The 20,861-nt window shown below is 37.3% G+C and overlaps 1 protein-coding gene across 6 annotated transcripts in view; it reads right to left on the bottom strand.

The window, feature by feature from the left end:
- Positions 1 to 504: 504 nt before the first annotated feature.
- large1 (LARGE xylosyl- and glucuronyltransferase 1) overlaps positions 505 to 20,861 on the bottom strand; it is a 255,549-nt gene continuing 235,192 nt past the window's right edge. For 5 of the 6 annotated variants that reach the window (XM_062065690.1, XM_062065692.1, XM_062065691.1 and 2 more), the window contains 6 exons: positions 19,259 to 19,414; positions 14,442 to 14,605; positions 11,864 to 12,142; positions 11,631 to 11,777; positions 7,931 to 8,126; positions 506 to 3,389 (listed from right to left, as the gene is read on the bottom strand). In XM_062065690.1, the coding sequence (XP_061921674.1) occupies positions 3,192 to 3,389; positions 7,931 to 8,126; positions 11,631 to 11,777; positions 11,864 to 12,142; positions 14,442 to 14,605; positions 19,259 to 19,414 (1,140 nt within the window). In that variant the 3' untranslated portion in view covers positions 506 to 3,191. Of the gene's footprint in view, positions 3,390 to 7,930; positions 8,127 to 11,630; positions 11,778 to 11,863; positions 12,143 to 14,441; positions 14,606 to 19,258; positions 19,415 to 20,861 lie in introns of all 6 variants that reach the window. The other variant, XM_062065693.1, reaches the window with a different exon arrangement.

Here is a 20,861-nt window from a genome sequence, read left to right as displayed (position 1 = left end):
CATTTGGACACCCCTGGTTTAGTAACACCCTGTAGATCAGTGGTCCCCAACCACCGGGCCGTGGCCCGGTACCGGTCCGTGGATTGATTGGTACCGGGCCGCACAAGAAAAAAAAAACAATTAAAATTAAAAAATTAAAATACATGTTTTTTTTTTAATTAAATCAACATAAAAAAACAAAAGATACACTTACAATTAGTGCACCAACCCAAAAAACCTCCCTCCCTCATATACACTCATTCACAGTCATTCGTACAAAAGGGTTGTTACTTTCTGTTATTAATATTAATATTTCTGGTTCCTACAATATATATCAATACAGTCTGAAGGGATACAGTCTGTAAGCACACATGGTTGAATGTTTTTATGACCAAAAAAAAAATACAGCCCCCCCCCCCCCCCCTCCCTGAACATCCCCACCGGTCCGTGGGATACATTTTCAAGCGTTGACCGGTCCGCAGTTACAAAAAGGTTGGGGACCACTGCTGTAGATGACATATTTTTAATATAAAAACAATCAGAACCTTAATGATAAATATCACATTGAAGAGCAGCTCAAAGGTCTCCCCTCCTTTAAAAAACTTTAAAGGAAGCAGTTGCCGTGGGACTTGTATTCAAATAATTTAAAGGGACAGCTCCTCTGGGGAATGTTGGGCACCAGGGAGCCGATGAACTAGGTTGTCATCTAAATATAATATTCTTGCTGATATAAGAGCTTCCTTTGAGGACTATGAATTTTTAACAGAGAATCCCAACTATAGTAGCGGGTGAGAACCCCAGAAAGCAGTCTGAATTGACACTACATTTCCCACAATGCAGCACACACACTTAAACTCGACATTTGAGAGAAGCTTCATTTACTTTTTGCGAGAAAAAAAAACTAACAAACCAACAGTTTGACACTTTTGCCTTTTATTCCGGTAGCAGCATCAGTCCGCACTGTCCTACTTTTTGCACACCGCAGCCCCCCACACGTCATAAAAACACACACACAATACATTTACACACACACACCTGTATCATCACGCCTATCTCCTTCTTCTGAGAGGTTGGAGGGAAAGGAGAAAGAGGCCTCTAGTTTTACGACAGTAAAAAAATAAAAGAAATCAATAAAATACTAAAATGTTCAAGATAAAATAAATTAAAAACATTTTCAGCACAAAAAATCTTTAAAAAAATCTTAATTTACAAAAAAACTCATCTCCTGATTTGACTCTCCTGTGTGACTAAATTCAAATATTAGAAGCCACCGCAACCTTCCAAGGATATTAAACACATTTTAAATTTGAAAGTGATCATTATCCTATTAGTGAATGAATTGTGTTTCTTTGTGTGCGTCCAAACTTACTGTACTGTTAAGTAGGGGCGGGTGGATTGATGCAAATATTGATAATATCCATACCAAGGGTTGTATCAGATTATATACTGGACTACTGATTATAATCATGATTCAACCATTCAAGGAATCATTTCAAGTAACAAAGGCTCCATCACCCCCCGCAGCCCCGAGAGAGACAAGCGGTAGGAAATGGATGGATGGAAGTATCAGCAACACTGGCTGTGTATTAAGTTGGTATCGAATCGATATTGACATTTGCAGTATCGCCCACAGCTACTATTAAGGAATCATTAGAATTTAGGACTTTATTAGATCACTTGAGGGGTTTTAGTAAATGCTGTAAAACAGGGGTGTCCAAACTTTTTCCACTGAGGGCCGTACACAGAAAAATTTAAGCATGGGGGGGCCATTTTGATATTTTTCATTTTCAAACCTTAACAAAATATATGGATTTTTTTTTTTTTTAACCTTTAGGGCTCCCGGAGACTATAAAGGGTCTCCGTCATTAAACTGTTAAAAATAAGTCAAATTATTATTATTATTTTTTATTTAACGCTTACAGTAAATCTCTATATCAACTTGAGGTTGATATAAAGTCAAAGACAACTCTGTTTTTTATAGTAAAACTGAAATACACAGTATTTAGTAATCAGAGCCTTAAAAGATCAATAATGCAGGACACCATTGATTTTAATTCTTTAATATTTTTGAGTAATCACAGTGAAAAGTTAAATAAAATCCTACTAAATATATTTGGGATCCAAAAGGTCCCCCACTCATAAAGTGATACATTTTTATTAGTTTTTTTTAACTTTTAACACTTAAATTACGAGATCAACTTCAGATGTATCTGTCGATTTTACGTTTGAACTATTATTTTGTTTGTTTTATGCTCTTTTGTCGAATAAAACGTTGTTTTTATATGGCAACCACACAATATATGCAATATTTTTTCCACATAAAACATTTTAAAGTGATATTTTTTAACTAATAATTCATTATAACATAGATTTTTAGTGTTTTTTTTTTATTTTTAGCAATGGCAAAAAAAAGAAAAATAAACAAAGACAAAAGAAAAAAAACAGCCTGCATGGCAGCTTTGTGTCAACATTGCAACTTTTTCTTGTTAGATTTCACCTCATTCCACTTTTTTAAAATGTTTTTTAAAATTTTTGCAATATTATCAATTTTGCAATTTTTGCAGAATGTGTGGCGGGCCGGTAAACAATTAGCTGCGGGCCGCAAATGGCCCCCGGGCCGCACTTTGGACACCCCTGCTGTAAAAAGATGAAGTGCAGCCACTGGAAGGCAGGAGTACTACTGTACTATACTAAAGAATACTTCACTATTACAATATAATGTCATCTAACTAGAGGCAAGTATAAGAAAAAAAGCGAGAAGGATGGCGCTCTGATTCAAACTTCACACAAAACAAAGATGGATGGATTGAGATTTGTACCCGCAGCAGCTGATTGGCTCGATGACCACTCGCCTCAATGTTGACCGATTTGTCTCGCCGCCATGATGATAAAGTGTCGTCCCAAATGTGTTTCCTCACTCCGGCACGGCCCCTGGTCACACGACGCACACACCTGCGTGTACCGTAACACACATGCACACGCAGCGTTAAGCCTAAAAATGCAGCAGGGGGCGCCGCTGCTTATTTCCCCCCATCCGAGTGGAGGTGACTAATTCCTGGGTGGTCCAGCAGAGTTTGAGGGAAAGTTTTGACTTATTCCGCCATCTTTTTGTTCTGCGCCGCACTTCCTACCCCCCGACCAATGTCTCTATGGTGTAGTCATTCACCTTTCGGGGCGCGGGGAGCGGGGATCTGCAGCGGCGGCAGCGGAGGCTAGCTGTTGTTCTCGGCCGTCATGTACTTAAGGGCGGCGAAGCCGTAGCGCCGCGACATGTTCTGCTGAAACTCTTCCTTGAGGGTCTTGAGGCAGACTCGGTACTGCTTGTTGGAGCGGAACTTGGTGATGTCGAAGCTGGGCGCGTGGGGCATGTGGATCATGTACGCGTTGGGCAGGACCACAAATTCATATTCCTGCCGAGAGAGGAGGAAGACAAGACTACATCACGAACACGTACTTTTGCCCTTTTATTCAAATAAGACTTTTATATTCAATACAGAGCAGTGGTACTTAAACTTCTCATTTGACGCCAACGACCAAAAATGCCAGCGTCACAAAAACCGTTGTAAATAGGGGAGTCCCGATACAACTTTATCACATCGATACGATACCAAAGTATTGGCTGATACCGGTATTGATCGGATACAATATCAACACAAATCATACAATATGATGTTGTGTGGAATGTTAGAAAAGGCAGGTATGAACACCACTAACCTATTAATGTTTCACAGTCTGGAATGGACTTATCCTGTCTTTAAATTGAAGTGGAGTGGTGATTGTTTCTAAGGCAACACTAATCTAATCCACTTCCCACTTCAAGAAACTCTTCAAACTTAAAAGTGTTTACAAAGTACAAAGAAGAAGAAAAATGATAAACATTCTGAATTTATTTCATCCATCCATTCATTTTCTAGATAATCTTACTCGTCTCACCATTTGAAATATAACTTATTATTTATTCATTTTTATTGTTATTACATATGGTGTATATTGTGAATACATTGAGAACAGGAAGTGAACAAAAGTTTTAGCAACTGCTATGTAAAGGAAAAGGTGTAGGATTAAATAAGCTCTGCTTCTTCCTACTCCTTTTCAAACATGTTGAATAGAGAAACTGTGATGTATCATGTTGTGTCATATTTGCCAACCTTGAGACCTCCGAATTCGGGAGATGGGGGCGTGGTCGGGGGTGGGGCGGGGCGCGTGGTTAAGAGGGGAGGAGTATATTTACAGCTAGAATTCACCAAAAGTCAAGTATTTCATATATATATATATATATATATATATATATATATATATATATATATATATATATATATATATATATATATATATATATGTACGTATGTATGTATATATATGTATGTATGTATATGTATATATATATATATATATACATATATATATATGTATATGTATATATATATATAAATATATATATATATATATATATATACATATATATATATACATATACATATACATATATATGTATATATATATATATATATATATATATATATATATATATATATATATATATATATATATATATATATATATATATATATATATATATATATATATATATATATATATATATATATATATATATATATATATATATATATATATATATATATATATTTGTTGAAGACATCCGCAAATGAGAATGGGATGTTGCTTCCAGCTATCAGCATAGCCATCTTTGTCTTGGCATATGTTACACCATCGGGTCTCCATTTAGCGAGGTGGCCCATAATACTGGGCTGGGCTGGGACCGGTGCTGCGCTGCCGCCGCCTTTGCTTCGCTGACCGTTCATGAGTGAGTATATCCGTTCAGCCACCGTGTTCAATGGAGAAGTCGGTTCTACAAAATTTACAGGCAGAATACCCCTTCCCCTTCGAACTGTCCTGGATAAACTGAAATTCTTGTTTCCATTCGTTTTGGAACTTACAAGCGTATTTCTTCATCTTACTCGTCGTCGGCCTCGCCATGGCTTTATCTTCCTTGTTCTTCTGCTTCGTCTCCTTGTTGTGTGCGCAGTTGTGCACTCTCTAAAAGCCGTAGATGTTATAACGTGATTGGGCCGGCACGCTGTTTATATCGTGGAAAAGCAGACGGGAAAACAGGCTGTCGTCACTCAGGACTGCATGGAGCTGGAGGGGACGTGCCTTTAAGCCACGCCCCCTCCAGCTCCGGCTGGAAATCGGGAGAAAATCGGGAGAATATTTGTCCCGGGAGGTTTTCGGGAGAGGCGCTGAAATTCGGGAGTCTCCTGGAAAATTCGGGAGGGTTGGCAAGTATGTGTTGTGTGCATGCATGTTCCAAATAAACACAAACTCAACTCAACTTAGTGGCCCAAATAATTTATTAAGTTGTTGGAGTAAATTAAATGATGCAGACACGTTTGTTACTGGAAATTCGCTTCTGCTTTGGAGACCTTGTATCGGCAATTAAAATGTAACTATGATTGTTTGGTACTTGTTTATGTTGATGAATGTGCTGTTTTAGACTGCAATATTGTTTGAATGAAGGACACTTATAACATATGTCTAACTTGTGTGCTTAGCTGTTGTGTAGCTGCTAGCTCCTACTGGCCTGTAGCCGACCATGTTTATCTTTTGTAAGTGACTTCACCAGGGGCGTCACTAGCTTTTAAGGACAGGGGGGGCTTAGCCCCCAGGAGATGCACAGGATGCGAGCGAACGTAGCGCACGAGCACAAAACTTCACGAGCACAAAACTTCACAAACGGCTAACAAAGATTTAGAAATTAATAATTGTTATTATTATTATTTCAGTGGGTTTATTTTCAATCTGTGTTCAGTACAACAACAAACATGGGTTTGCACAGTGACATTTTGTTTACAGAATCAACAAGAAACAATTACTTGCATGATCCTTCAAGATACACTGAAACACAATGAAAGTCATGGCATTAGCCTCTATGTTATTCATTCACAACATAGAGGCTAATGCCACCACTTTCGCTCACAATACAATAATTGTTTGTTCCCAAATATTTTGAAGTTGCACAGATTACATTTTGGGCACATATGTGACTAAAATGGTTGTAAATTCAAGCCCTGGAAATATTACTTAATTACTTGAATTAAATTAATATCTGGATCGGGATAATTTGGCTTGTATATAATATATGTATATATTATGGCAAGCCGTTAAGGAAATTAAATATATATGGAAGTCTGAATAGAAATGAGAAACGTTTATATATACTGTAAATAAGAAAGACTTAGGGTCCGTCTGCTGATCTGAAAAAGAGCCAAAGCTGTCAAAGAGCTGAGGGACCATCTTCAAAGTGCGATGCTGAAACAAATAATGCAAACAATAAAATGTAACTTCCATGGTTTGGGAGTAACGTAGTCCCGTCGTCCCGGGGACGGTAAAAAAAATGCCCGGGACGAAATTAAATGCTCCCCAAGATGATGGCTTTTAACCATTTTTTTCCTTTTTCTTTTTATGTATTTATTCATTTTACATTTTATATTAAATGTCTTAGTTTTTCCACCCTCTGAAAATCCTATGAAATGTTTAACAAGCATCCTATAATAATATAACAGCTATTAATGTAACAATACAATAAAACAAATATATTTAATGATTTTTTTCATTATTTTAACAATAGGCTAATGTATATTACTTTATATAGATTCTACAAGAAACACAAAACTTAAAAACTAAATTATTTACAATTGCAGACACAAGGTTCTTGTTCTGCAGTGCTGTGTGCTAATGTGCTTCGTACACCTGCAGGACCGCAAGCAAGGTCGCAGAGAAAATGCGGACTGGATTTTGAGTGATGTGGGCATTTTCTATATGAACAAGTGGAATGGATTGGATACCGACGCGCTAAAGGGGCTCTCTACCTTACGCTATGAAGTGAGGGGAAACTGAGTGAATAATGACAGGTTATATGATTATTTATTCAAACTCATATTCGGGCCACTTTATAATGAATATGTCGGCATGTATTTGTAAAAAAAAAAAAAAAAAAAAAAAGATTTTTAAAAATTTTTTTTTTAACACCAAATTATTTAAAGGGGCTTTAGAACATTTTAGGGGGGCTTTAGCCCCCCTAAAATAGGCATAACAACGCCAATGGACTTGACTAAAATAGAAGAGAAGACAAACCTTGTTTGTTTACTGGAAGACCTTTAGATGTTAACTGGCAGTCCATCTTGGCACAAGTCAACACGCTGCAGGACTGCTTGTATCGGAGCTTATATTGGACATTTTATCATTTAATACTTGTTTTTGGCCGATATCAGACGGATATCCGATATAAATATCGGATTGGGGCACCCCTACTAAAAATAAAGCTTAAAAGATATTATTAAGTATTCTATATGGGTGAGTTGAACCCTTTAAGGGTCAGTAGGATTACATAACGACACTGAAACTATACTATTATATTATATGCTATTTTATTATATTATATACTATTTTATTAAATTATAAAAATGTTTTATGCTTTAAATTGGTCAACCTTGCAAGAATACATACATACAGTTTGCATAACTTTTATTAAAAAATAAAAACAAAACAGAAAGCTAACCCTTGCAGAAAACCATAAAGATGGGGAATTTTCCTGCATGCTTTAAATGGGAAAATGTAGCGCCATCTGGCGGAAAAAAAGTTAAAATCCAAAGACCAGTGGGTCAAATTGAAATCTTTACAAAAACTGCAGTAGTTAGTGTTAATAAATAAATGTGGACTCAATAATGTATTTTTAATGGGACATTTTTGGTTTCTCAGTCTAGAACAAGGTGTTAAAATTATAGGAAAATAATGCAGAAATGAAACATTCATAAAAAAGTATCTGAACCTCGATCTCTTTGCTACGGTCTCTGTTTTGACAGTATTGTTATAATTATACATATTGTTATTGTTACTAAATCACATGTAGTGGTCACGGTGTGCGTCTTACCTGTGCATCCAGCTCCATGATGTGCGCCACCTTGTTCCAGCCAAAGCCTACAAAGCGCCGGTCGTACTCGGGGCTGTCCCTTCTCACCATGACGTACGGCTCAAAGTCCGCCTCCCACTCCACCTTGTAGGGTGTGGTGGCTGTCCGCCACTTGGCAAAGTTTGTTGGTGCATGGCCTTTGGTCCACACATGGTACCTGGTGGGTGGCAAAAAGATTTATTGTGGGTCCATTTCGACACTTAATAGCAACCTAAACATTGTCTTGATGGGTTTCTTTCTAGCGGTGCATTATAACATATACATTTCAAACATGTACCTTTTTTGTTAGGGCTTTGATTTATCTGTAAAAATTGTACATTTATGGCTATTGTGTATTCCGACATTAGCATAATTATTGTATATACACCATAAAATAAGCCGCTACTTTTTTCCTACACACAACGGTCCGGCTAATTTATGGAATTTTCTTCGCTGACGGCCATAACGTAAATAGTTTGAAAAAAAAACAAGCAAACACACTGATTAGGTGTTATTTTTGTGGTTTGGCGCCATCTTTTGGATGAGTGTGCTCACTGCAGGTGCTGCATTGCTCTTCTGTTTAAATTGAGCTTTGAACCGGATGTACAATTGCCGTTCGGTCTTGTAGCTGTGCATAGTGTTTCTACTCGTATGGATTCTTCATTCATCACTCCAACCGATGTTTGTATGTTTTACAATATAACTAAAACAATTCATACTTACTAAACTGTGCCACGTGTGATGTCTGTAGGAGTGTTTTCATGCATATTTTTATGTGCTATCTTCATTAAACAAACTAGCGTTGTTAGCATTAGCTAATATGCTAACACATTTAACAAGTGCCTTTGTTAGTATTATTAACATACAATGGTATTCTTTTTGTATTGTTACAGTCTTGTAAATTCACCAAAACATCACTGTGGAGTTATTGAGTCTGTTTAGCAGATTGGAGAGCTAGCTTCCACAGCCATGACGATGACTAAGGTTTTTTTTGATTACCCGTTTTACTGCCGTGTTACAGACAACGTTAAGAAACACTTAAATTATATAAATAAACATTTTAAAAAAAAAGTTTGTGTAAAGACTGCAGCTTATAGTCTGGTGTGGCTAATATATGGAAAACATTTTTTTCTTCAACAATTTAGTATGTGCGGCTTATATACGGGTGTGCTCTATAGTCCGGACAATACGGTAATTAATGTTTTGAATGTGGTATATATATATATATATATATATATATATATATATATATATATATATATATATATATATATATATATATATATATATATATATATATATATATATATATATATATATATATATATATATATATGTATATAAATTCTATATATATATTTTTTGCCTTACTGTTTTACATGTAGCAAAGGTTGTTTTTTAAAATTTTAGACCCTAGAAATAGGGTATGTATTGCAGCAGCTAATGGTAATTTTAATAAACAAATTATTAACTATTTTTGCAGGTCAAATGTTGTGACTTTTCTAATGAGGGAGATGACCATTATGAAACACTAACACAGTATCAGTGCAGTGTCGATACAGGTAGTGAGTTTGCTAAACACTGAGGTGTCATCTACCCATCACTAAATATTACCATTTATACTTAAATTAAAGCCTTTATTCAACAAACAGTAGAGTCTCCTATTGACACCTTTATCTACTCTGCATGTGCTTTAAAATGTTGAAATGGCTACTCAGCTGTTGGTATGAAACTCATGCGTGTTTCTATAGTTTATTAGTTTGAGAATGACAATCAACAGGTAGTTTTTTTTTAACAGATTAAGTTCATAAATTCCCGATGCCATCTGTATTAATGCCACAAAATGGCAATAGCTGCATATGAAGCCTAATGAGCAGTGTTGGGACTAACGCGTTACTGTAACGCCGTTATTTCCGGCGGTAACTAGTAGTCTAACGCGTTATTTTTTATATTCAGTAACTCAGTTACCGTTACTACATGATGCGTTACTGCGTTATTTTACATGTAGTATCGGCTAGAAACAGAAGAGCTGAGTGTGTTTTATTGGAGAGTTGCAGTGTCGTCCTTCTGATTCTTCTTGTGTCACAAGCCGGAGAAGAGAGAGGGTTGGGGCTAGGGGGGGGGGGCGTGGCGTGTCTGTGTTTACTAACAAGACATCATGGCGGAGCCGGAGTCAAGTTTCTTAACATGGAGATATTCTCACTACTTTTCTTTTGTCGAGCACAAAGAAAATAACATTTTAGTTAAATGTAAGTTGTGTCTTGGATCAAAGATCCCATCTACTGCCCAAAACAGCAATTCAAATCTGCTGAAACAGCTACAAAAGCAACATGCTTCGACGAAGCTAGTAAAGAGAGATACACTTCACCTAAGGATTTTAACGGAGGGACTGCTAGCCAGGACAACATTAATAGAGCCATTGCTGCGTATGTGCTAGAAGACATGCAGGCTATTTCTACAGTGGAGTCACACGATTTCAGGCAGCTAATTAGCATGATACCGGGCATCAAACAGCAAATGGCATGGAAAACATTTTCCACGTACCTGGACACAGTCGACAGTGAGGACATAAAAATGGAAAGCGAGCTAAAGAAGACACTCCAAACTCTGTCTCTGCTCATCATTCAGCACTGAAGGTACACACATTCTGTCAATTATCGTATATACTATTTCATTCTGGACTTCTAGAGTGTTTGATTATCACATCACTCTAAATGTATGGACTATAAAGTTCCCAAACATTAAGAGGGATCCTAGTGGGCCCGGCCAATCTTTCCTTATCTCTAAGCTAAAACTGGGGAAATGCGTAGAGTGTTCTGGGCTTCAGTACAGTGTTGATCTCCTGAAGACATGATTTTATTTCACAATTCCTTGAGAGAAAAAAATGCCTGGTTAGGCGCGTGTATATGTATGTGTGCTGTATATAGTGACATGACATATAATCATGTCATGTGTGCCTTCCTTGGGTGAAGCCAGGTTTACAGCTATGTTGTTATTATGCTGTTTGTTACTTATGTATGTTATGTTGCAGCTATTTAAAATAGTTTTGTCAATTTGTTCTGGCCTGAAATAAATTGGCCCTTTGAAACATATCTTTGTCTCTGTGTGTTGTATGTAGACCACATTGCTTAGCAGAGTTCAGTGATGCAAATGCATGTCAAGTTGATCAACAGATTGTATTATTCTCCAGTGCAATAACAGTACTGAAATGAAGGCTAAAAGGGTATTAATGGGAGCCTTAAAAAAAAAGGAAGAAAAAAAGAAGTAACTAAATAGTTACTTTTCACAGTAACGCATTACTTTTTGGTGTAAGTAACTGAGTTAGTAACTGAGTTACTTTTGAAATAAAGTAACTAGTAACTGTAACTAGTTACTCGTTTTCAGTAATCAACCCAACACTGCTAATGAGTGGTTAGCACCTGGCAGCTTTATGTCATTCTGCGTGCACTTTAAAATGTTGGTTACTTTACTTAATTCATGCGTGTTACACTTGTCTACAATCAACTTATAGAACTATTCAGTTTGCTCCTTACCACCATTACAACATTGGTTCTGTTGCTGTCGTCTTGTACAATATACTTGTTCATAAATGAAGGAAAGCTACGCTTTCCTTTCCTTTTTTTTTTGGTAAATAACGCCCTGGCTATATTGAAAGCACTTTTCGGCAGTTTAAGTAGTTCACCTGAATGTGAAGAGAGTTCCCATGTCCAGCTGAGAGAGCAGCTCCGCTTTAGATTTGGGGTAGGACAAACGATAGCGCAGCGTCTCAAACGCTGGCACCACCAGTGCTTTCTTGGTGTTGGCCATGTCTAGTTGAACAACTGACTTCCTGCAAATATGGATAACAATGGTTACTCAAGTATGTATACTGCACGTGAAAAAACACATCTAATGGTCATCATGGCTGGGTTTTACCTGAGATACTCATAGAGGCCATACATGGGCAAGAAATCGATGTCTGAGAGAAACATGTAAGGTGTGTTGACGTGCCGCATTGCGACATTGCGCAGCAGGTTGACGGGGTAGAACTGTCCCTCTTTGTAGACGATGTGGTAACCTACGTTGCCACGGCTCATGAGCACCTCTGAGCCCTGAGCGTAGCGCAGGAACTGCTGGGCCTCGGCGTCGGAAAGGTACAGGGCCAAGCTGATGGGCCCTTCCCAGTGCTTACAGATGGCCTCCAACATCTGGAGCCTGCAAAGCGGAGGACACACAGTTAGACCTAAACAACAAAGAATAAAAAAGTGTTTCCCAACCTTTGTTAAACCTAAGCACATATAAGACGAGTGAAGAGTTGCCAACTGTTGTGTTCACTGGCTGAGTTTAATTTAGAATACACACTGACTGGACTTTAGACAAAACTGTCGACAAGTTTTGAGGAAAAAAAAAGATGTCTATTCAAGTAAAATTAAAAAAAAATGTTTGCGTGTGACATTCTGACAATATTTTCTTCTGCGTCAAAGTATTTTATGTGTATTTAAATTATGCAAACACGTCATTTACTGTCGTGATTAATCAAAATTAAAAGTGTGATTAATCCAATTAAAAATTGTTTATGTCGATATTAGAGCTGTCAAAGGATTACCTTTTTTAAAAAAATCAGATTAAACACATTTTTATTAATTGGAGTACATTTCTTGCATGCAAAAACTTAAATAAATGTTTGTGTATGACATTCTGATATTTTTTTCTGTGTCAAAATATTCAGGTATTTTTTCAAATGTATTTAAATTATGAATACAGGTAATTTACTGCAATTCATCAAAATTAAAAGTGTGATTAATCCATTTAAAAACATAATTTATGTCAATATTAGAGCTGTCAAAAGATTACCCTTTTCATTCAAATTAATCACATTTTTGGCATTTTGATTAATCACAGTAAATTACTTGCATGCATAATTCAAATAACTTAAAAAAAAGACCCTAATATTTGGACATTTTATTGTAAGAATGTCATACAAAATAAGAATTTCAAACAAAAAACGGATTTGCAAACAAAAAAAAAACTCAAAGAAAAAAAGGTTTATTGGAATTTTTTCTTTTGCCTACAAATCATTTTTTGGGAGAAAATCTTTTTTGGTTATAAATTATTTTGTTTTGGATGCAAATAGTTTTTTGGTTACGACTCAGCTTTAATGTTGTGGGCGAGTTCTCGTCTGAAAAACAGGTAAGAAGCCTTTTTATTGGTCAGTATCACCCACTCCAAGTCTTTGGTTGTTCTTTTTCCAAAAGTGTTGTGGGCGGAAGTAGTCAGCAGTCTCGCCCATACAGTCGTGCCATCATCCGAGACTGATATTATACGTATAAATCAATATTAGTGCTATAAGCAAATGACTAAATTTGTTATTACAATTTTTATTCACTTTCGCATTTTGATTAATCTTGATTCATCACAGTAGATAACTTGCCTGGATAATTTTAATTAACTTAAAAAAAGATCCCAATATTTGACCACAAATGCAATTTTATTGTGAAAATATCATAACGTAAATTTTTGTAAATGTTTTACTTGAATGCAAGTCATTTATTTGTTCTTAACTTGCTAACAGTTTTATCCAAAGTCCAGTTTGGGTTGGTTTTGCACTGACGAATGCAATGACCTGATCACTGACCGTTTCACATGTGTCACCTTTCAAGTTACTAGCCGCAGTTAGGGCAAAGTGTTTGTGCAATTGAAATAAAATTCAACGATTAATCTGCAACTGTACATGATTATTGCGCTAATGTTTTGTGGTTAACACATTGTGAAACTGTGGACAAATTGGGGATGGACCTTGGTTTGTCTTAAAAGTGGCTCCCCTCTGCACAACACAAATTATTTTTCTGGGTTCAATGTTTTGTTGTTTTTAACCAAGAATTCTTGGAAAGCCAGAGAGAGCTTATTGGTTCAACCAAAGATGTCCAACTGTCTTCTTCCTGTTCTCCCGCATGCCTCCTGCTCTGATAACCCAACAGCACATTTGGTATTCAGACAGCGTGTTACAACACTGATTTTCTTCCGGAATGTCAAAACTTCTCCCAACAGATCCACCATGGGCTTAATTAAAGCGAGAATACTGCATCACACATGCGGCACAATAATATTCTGGGCAAGACACAAATAACTTGCAGGGATAAAATGTTGTTGTGTTCTGAGGGTGACTTTTTTTTTTAGAGAATCAGAAAGTTATACTGCTTTCTGGTGTATCATTCATCTGAGCACCACAACTACAGACCTCATATGAACCCTTTATTTTGGTATTCTGGTGAATCATCTCTGACAAAGCAGATGGCACAGTAATCCCAATAACAGGCAGTCATATACGGTTGTTGTCAGGTTGATGCCTAACCAGCACCTATGACTCAGGCTAAGGCTGTCATCTGGAGCTCCATGAACAAACCAAAAACAGGACTGGAACCACACTTATTTATAGTCTAAACATTTTCACTGGTACAAACGTGTACGTGACTTTTACCAGAGCAGGGTAATAGTGGAAAGTGGGCAGCAGTACCTGTCCATGGAGAGCTGGGCGACTAACGTGACGTCTGTGTTGTCAGGGCTGACATCGTACTCATAGTGGAGAAAGTAAAGGTGCGTTCTGTGGACGGTGAATCTCTCTCGACGGAACTCGTAGCACGGATCGTCTTCATCCAACTCGGACAGCGTCTTCTGGAGCTGCAATCAGGGAAACAAACTTGGAGTCAGTGTTAATGTTGAAAAATATTAATACATTTACTGACAGAAACTATGACGAAATGAACTGTTTCGTCAAGTAATAAAACCAAGACGACCATGTTGACCTAATTTTGCTTTGGACTATATACTGCATTTTTTTTCTAAATCAGAATTTTTACGGCTGTTTGGATTACAAGTAAAATGTGATCTGTATCTGACTCCAGAATAAATGTGCAGAGGCCCCAATGTGGCATCAATGTGGCTTTGACGTCACTTGCATGCGCAGTTCAAATAAAGGAAAACAAAGGAAGTTGACCAGATTCCGCCACAATCAGGCGGCCCGATACCCCATACTCTCTGAACACTCTCCACAGGACTTCCTGAGGGACACGGTCGAATGCCTTCTCCAAGTCCACAAAACACATGTAGACTGGTTGGGAAAACTTCCATGCACCCTCAAGGGTCCTGCCGAGAGTACAGAGTTGGCCCACAGTTCCACGACCAGGACAAAAACCACACTGCTCCTCCTGAATCTGAAGTTTGACTATCCGGTGCAGCTTCCTCTACAGTACACCAGAATAGACCTTACCGGGAAGGCTGATGAGTGTGATCCCACGATAGTTGGAACAGAGGCACCGCTCCCGATGTCCACGCAATGCTGCAGAGTCTTCAACCGCGACAACCCCATTGAGCCTTAAGGTACTCCAGGCGGACCTCAACTACCCCCGCCAAAGCCGTACAGCGATTGGCCTGTTGGTACCTGTCCGCTGCCTTCGAAGTCCCATGAACCAAAAGGAACCGATAGGACTCCTCCTTCAGCTTGACGGCATCCCTCACTGGGTTCTGAAATTACCGCCATGGCAGTCACCAACCACCTTGAGGCCACAGCTCCGATTGGCTGCCTCGACAATAAAAGCACAAAACATTGTCCACTCGGACTCAATATCCAGCGTTCATGTTCGATGTTCTTCCGGAGGTGGGAGTTGAAACTCTCTCTGACGGAAGACTCTGCCAGACGTTCCCAGCAGACTTTCACTATATGTTTGGGCCTGCCAGGTCTGTCCGGCATCCTCCCCCACCATTGGAGCCAACTCCCCACCAGGTGGTGATCTGTTGAAAGCTCCGCCCCTCTCTTCACTCGAGTGTCCAAAACACATACTTGCCAACCTTGAGACCTCCGATATCGGGAGGTGGGGGGTGGGGGGCGGGGCGTGGTCTGGGGGGTGGGGCGTGGTTAAGAGGGGAATATATTTAAGCTAGAATTTACCAACTCAAGTATTTCATATATATATATATATTTATTTTATTATACATATAAATAAAATAAATACTTGAATGTCAGTGTTCTGGAGACTATCCAGTAGATGGCAGTATTGTCCTGTTTAAGAGTGTCACAACATTGCTGTTTACGGCAGACAAACTGCTTTACGGTAGACTAAACGTGACTGCTGTTGTTGTGTGTTGTTACCGCGCTGGGAGGACGTTAATGAAACTGCCTAACAATAAACCCACATAAGAAACCAAGAACTCGCCCTCGATCATTCTACAGTTATGACGCCATTGGGCAGGCAAGCTGTTTATATTGTGGGAAAGCGGACGTGAGAACAGGCTGTCCCCACTGAGGTCCGCATTGAGCTGGAGGGGGCGTGGCCTCCAGCTCCGGCTGAATACCGGGAGTTTGTCAGGAGAAAATTTCTGCCGGGAGGTTATCGGGAGAGGCGCTGAATACCGGGAGTCTCCCGTTAAAAACGGGAGGGTTGGCAAGTATGCCAAAACATGAGACCGCAAATCCGATGATAGAACCACAAAGTCGATCATCAAACTGCGGCTTAGGGTGTCCTGGTGCCAAGTGCACATATGGACACCCTTATGTTTGAACATGGACAATCTGTGACGAGCACTAAAGTCCAATAACAAAACCCCACTCTGGTTCAGATCCGAGTGGCCGTTTTTCCTAATCATGCCTAAATAAAACCTCTGCCTTGTTTTTAATTAATACTTACGCCTATTATGCTACTGTATTTTAATGTGGGTCATTATAGTGGTATGGGAGAGCTAAGTTTTTCCTGAGGTGGTACTTGGTGAAACCACTGATCTAGTGTAATATATTTGGGAGGGTTGTATTCTTTTTATGGCTGTTAAGTAGCGTTATTTGTCAGCTCAGATACGTAAAAAATTGCTGCAATGTACATAACATGTAAGCAAATATGCCACAGCGTACAGGTCAGGTCTGGTGCTTTATGTGTGTGTATATATATATATTTATATATATATATATATATATATATATATATATATATATATATATATATATATATATATATATATATATATATATATATATATATATATATATATATATATATATATATATATATATATATATTCATATATTACATATAGCCTATCATTTGCGCACTATGTACTTTAATTACTGCAACAGCTCTGCCGAAACAGGATGTTGTCGTAGCTCGACCAAAGATGATGAAAAAGTCGCAAACAGGTGGCATTGTTGTTTAGACTGCAGTTACATTTGAAAAGATCAGATTTCAAACAAAATCGGACTTCCTCCTGGTGTGGCCCACATCTGATGCGAAAATATCAGATTTGAAGCACTTTGGAGCGATTAGACTGGGGAAAAAAAATATCCCAATCGTGCTACTTGAGGACAAAAATGTCAGATTTGTTATCCAGCGTAAACAGAGCCTCGTCAATGGTAGCAAAAAGTTAACTAAAATTGTTAAACCTTACGTGCCACAACATTTCGCATTTGACGCAATGGAGAACAAGACACAGTTTAAAACACCATGTGGAGGGATTATTGCCGCTATAAACCCACCTAATCTGAAGCGCCATCTGCAGCTGCGTGAGGCGAAGAGAATTAAACTGCACAATAATCTGTTATTATTTTGCTATGTTATGTTTACTACTGTTTTGATTGCTTACAACCGTGGTTCTCAAACTTTTCACAATGTACCACCTCAGAAAACACTTTGCTCTTCAGGTAGCACCATAATGACCAACATTAAAATATAGCAGTTTAGTAAACCCAAGTATTCATTAAAAACGAGGCAGAGGTTTTATTTACACACCGTTTGAATAGTAACAATGTGTTTTGAATATGTTAAAATAAAACACTAATCACTTAATTTAGTGATTCTTTGGCGTACCACATGATGAATCCCGCGTACCACTAGTGGTATATGTACTACAGTTTGAGAATCACCGGCTTAGAGAAAGCGGAGTTACATTATCGATGGTTAGTGCCTTATTCAGCCATACAAGTTGACAACTGTGTCATATTACTGTATCATGGAATATTATTCAACATGTAAAAAAATATATTTGAATGTTTCTTACATTTTAGGTAAAATATAACACTAAGGTTTAGTGGAATTATTGATTCATGGTTCTATTTATTGAGATCAGGTCTACTTTTTGTTATTTAGATGCTCTGCCTAAATACAAATGATTTCAAGGAAACTTTAAAGATGCCTTTTCTAAATATACTGTGTCATTGAATTTAAAATGAAATACAATTTACTACATTTAAAAAGGGAATTTAATTACTTTTAAAGGCTGTCAAGGTTAATGTGATAATAAAAAATGTACGCTAATTTCCTTTGATGGCACTATTTTGTGCCCTGACCATGTATGGCCCCAAGACCCCGCAGTTAGGTCTCCCAAGACCAAAGTCACGCACACACACAGACAGAGCAGGACGACACAAGAAGTTAACCGCTAAAGCTTCAATGTAAAGTAGGGGTGATCAATCCAGATGTCGATAGTATCGATACAGAGTATGTATCAGTGTATAAACGATACTAAAGTGATTAAAACAATAATTTTCTTTTTTTATGATTAAAAATCATGTTTTGAGTCATTTTTATTTTTGTTTACAAAGTCAGGGAGTATGTCTCTTTTAGCGCAAAACCCAAATCATTTAAATAAGAGCCACTTAATTTTGTTAAAAAATGTATGTATGTATAGTATTCAATACCAATACCACACATTTAATATATTATCCGATTCACGACAATATCAACAAAATCTATATTGAATATGATAGGCTTTATAAAAATGTGTTTACTTGACTTGTTGTAAAACATGTTCAGTTCTATAATCTATTGTCAAAGTGGTGGATCAGGGCTCGAGATCGGATCAGAGGCCAGAAATGTTGATCGGGACATCCCCAGTTGATAGAAATCAAAACTTGAAAATTGTCCGTCTAAGGTACACACATTAAAAATAAAAATATTTCTATCTTCGATTAACCGTGATTAACTATTTTAATCGTCTGACAGCCCTAATAAAACATGACTGAACTGCTAAATTACTGAGTAGGAAATATACTGTCCATGTTGCAATACTGTAGGATTGGCACATCCATTTAATACAGTACAAAAAGATGATTATAACAGCTGTGGAATGAGTCTCTAAAAAATGTGCCTTCGTTAACAAAACCCTTTAGCGTCACATAAATTAACAATTCAACAGCCACCTTATACATAAAACATGACTCAAGAGTGACCTACCTTGCTTTTTAGCTGAGGAATTCATGAATTCAGACACGTCCGCTGTCACAGCTGCTCCCACACAATAACTAGACGACTGTTGCATTTTAATAGTTTGCTTATCATACGGCGGACTCACATTCTCGCTGTTGTGATCGGCTTCGCTGGGACAGCCGAACAGCTCTCGCCGCAGCAGGTTGCCGTCATACTCCAGGAAGGTTAGGTAGAGATTACGGAAAAACTCCACGTGCTTGTTCTTGACTCGAAGTTTCTTGGGAGAGTTCCAGTGGATGACCTGATCAGAAAAAGTGAGTGGCACAAAGGTTTGAATCCCGTACATAGTTCAAACCTTTTAATGCAGTTTACTGGTTTTTGATTGATTTGATTTAAAGCTTTAAGAGGCATCTGGCAAATTGTTTTTGTTTAACGACAAAGCTAAGCAAAGCAAAAATCGTCAAAAAAAAAAAAAGGCCTTAGGCTCCTTTTAAAAATTGCAAACTTCTTTTATTGGTCAACCGAGTTGGGTTGATGGCTGATGCTGAATTTGCTTATGGGTGACCCTCATAATGTAGAAAATACAAATATTTTAAAGATGACAGATCAAAACAAGCTTTGACAACACAAGATGCCAGTGGTGTTATCTTATCTTTAATACGGAACTATAAAAAGTGTAATTAATGCATCGCAATAAACATACAGTAGTATGCAATTGTAATACAAGGGTTGTACAAAGTGCGGCCCACAGGCTATTTTGGGCCGAAGCTTGTTTTTTGTATTGTCCCTGCAAGAGTAAAAATGAAACATATATTAATTGAATATCTAATAATAAATTAAAATGATATTTTATCATTATTTATATCATTTTAGTTTTTTTTATGTTTTAACTTATGACTTTTCAAAACTTTCACATTTTGTACTAAATAACATTGTAATCTTTAATAATCTTGATTCCTGTATGCATTTTTAAACTGCATTTGATCAGTTTACTTTGCCATTGTTTTTTTTACTATGTAAAGTAAGTGTCTGAAAAGCGTTAAATAACATTTATTATTTACTCTATTTACTCAAGTTTCATTGTCAGCTATAACACAACGGTAAGATATTGTATTCAAATAGCTTATCATAAACCTACATTGGATTGGTTTTAGCATTTTTAATGTAGAAAATGTATCAAAGTGCCGCCCAGTGTCATTTAATATTCCTCTATGTGGCCCTCACTGACAAAAGTTCTACATCTAGTGGGTGACAAGCCCATTTTTGGGGGCCTGTAGGGCAGTTATGTTTGAGCCATAAAAAGTTGCCTGGTAACAGGTGGCCTTGCAAGTTATTGACAACATTTTTTTAAAGAATGGGAGGAGATCTTTTTGAAAGTTCTGAACTCCTTTTCCCAGTGTTCTATTTAGCTAAATAATGCTCCTCAAAAGCATAAACAGAGCTAAAATATTGATTCTGAAAAAATAAACAGTCAATAGCACAATCATTACATATGTATATGGATATAATTGTATTAAAAAACTACCACAAGATGGATCTGATCATCTCTCACAACACCTTAACCTGCTGCAGCACAGTAGTTAGGTATGGCGATTTGCAACTCAAAACAAGATTAGCTAACATATATACATACATATACAAATATATACATATATATACATATATATATATATATATATATGTATTCATATATATATATACACAAATACATATATATATGTATATGTTATATGTATAGACATATATGC

The sequence above is a fragment of the Entelurus aequoreus genome, linkage group LG12, assembly GCF_033978785.1.
Source record: "Entelurus aequoreus isolate RoL-2023_Sb linkage group LG12, RoL_Eaeq_v1.1, whole genome shotgun sequence".
In the NCBI taxonomy this organism is placed as follows: domain Eukaryota; kingdom Metazoa; phylum Chordata; class Actinopteri; order Syngnathiformes; family Syngnathidae; genus Entelurus; species Entelurus aequoreus.
The sequence above is the reverse complement of the archived record's forward strand: the minus strand, read 5'-3'. Positions and strand labels throughout refer to the sequence as shown.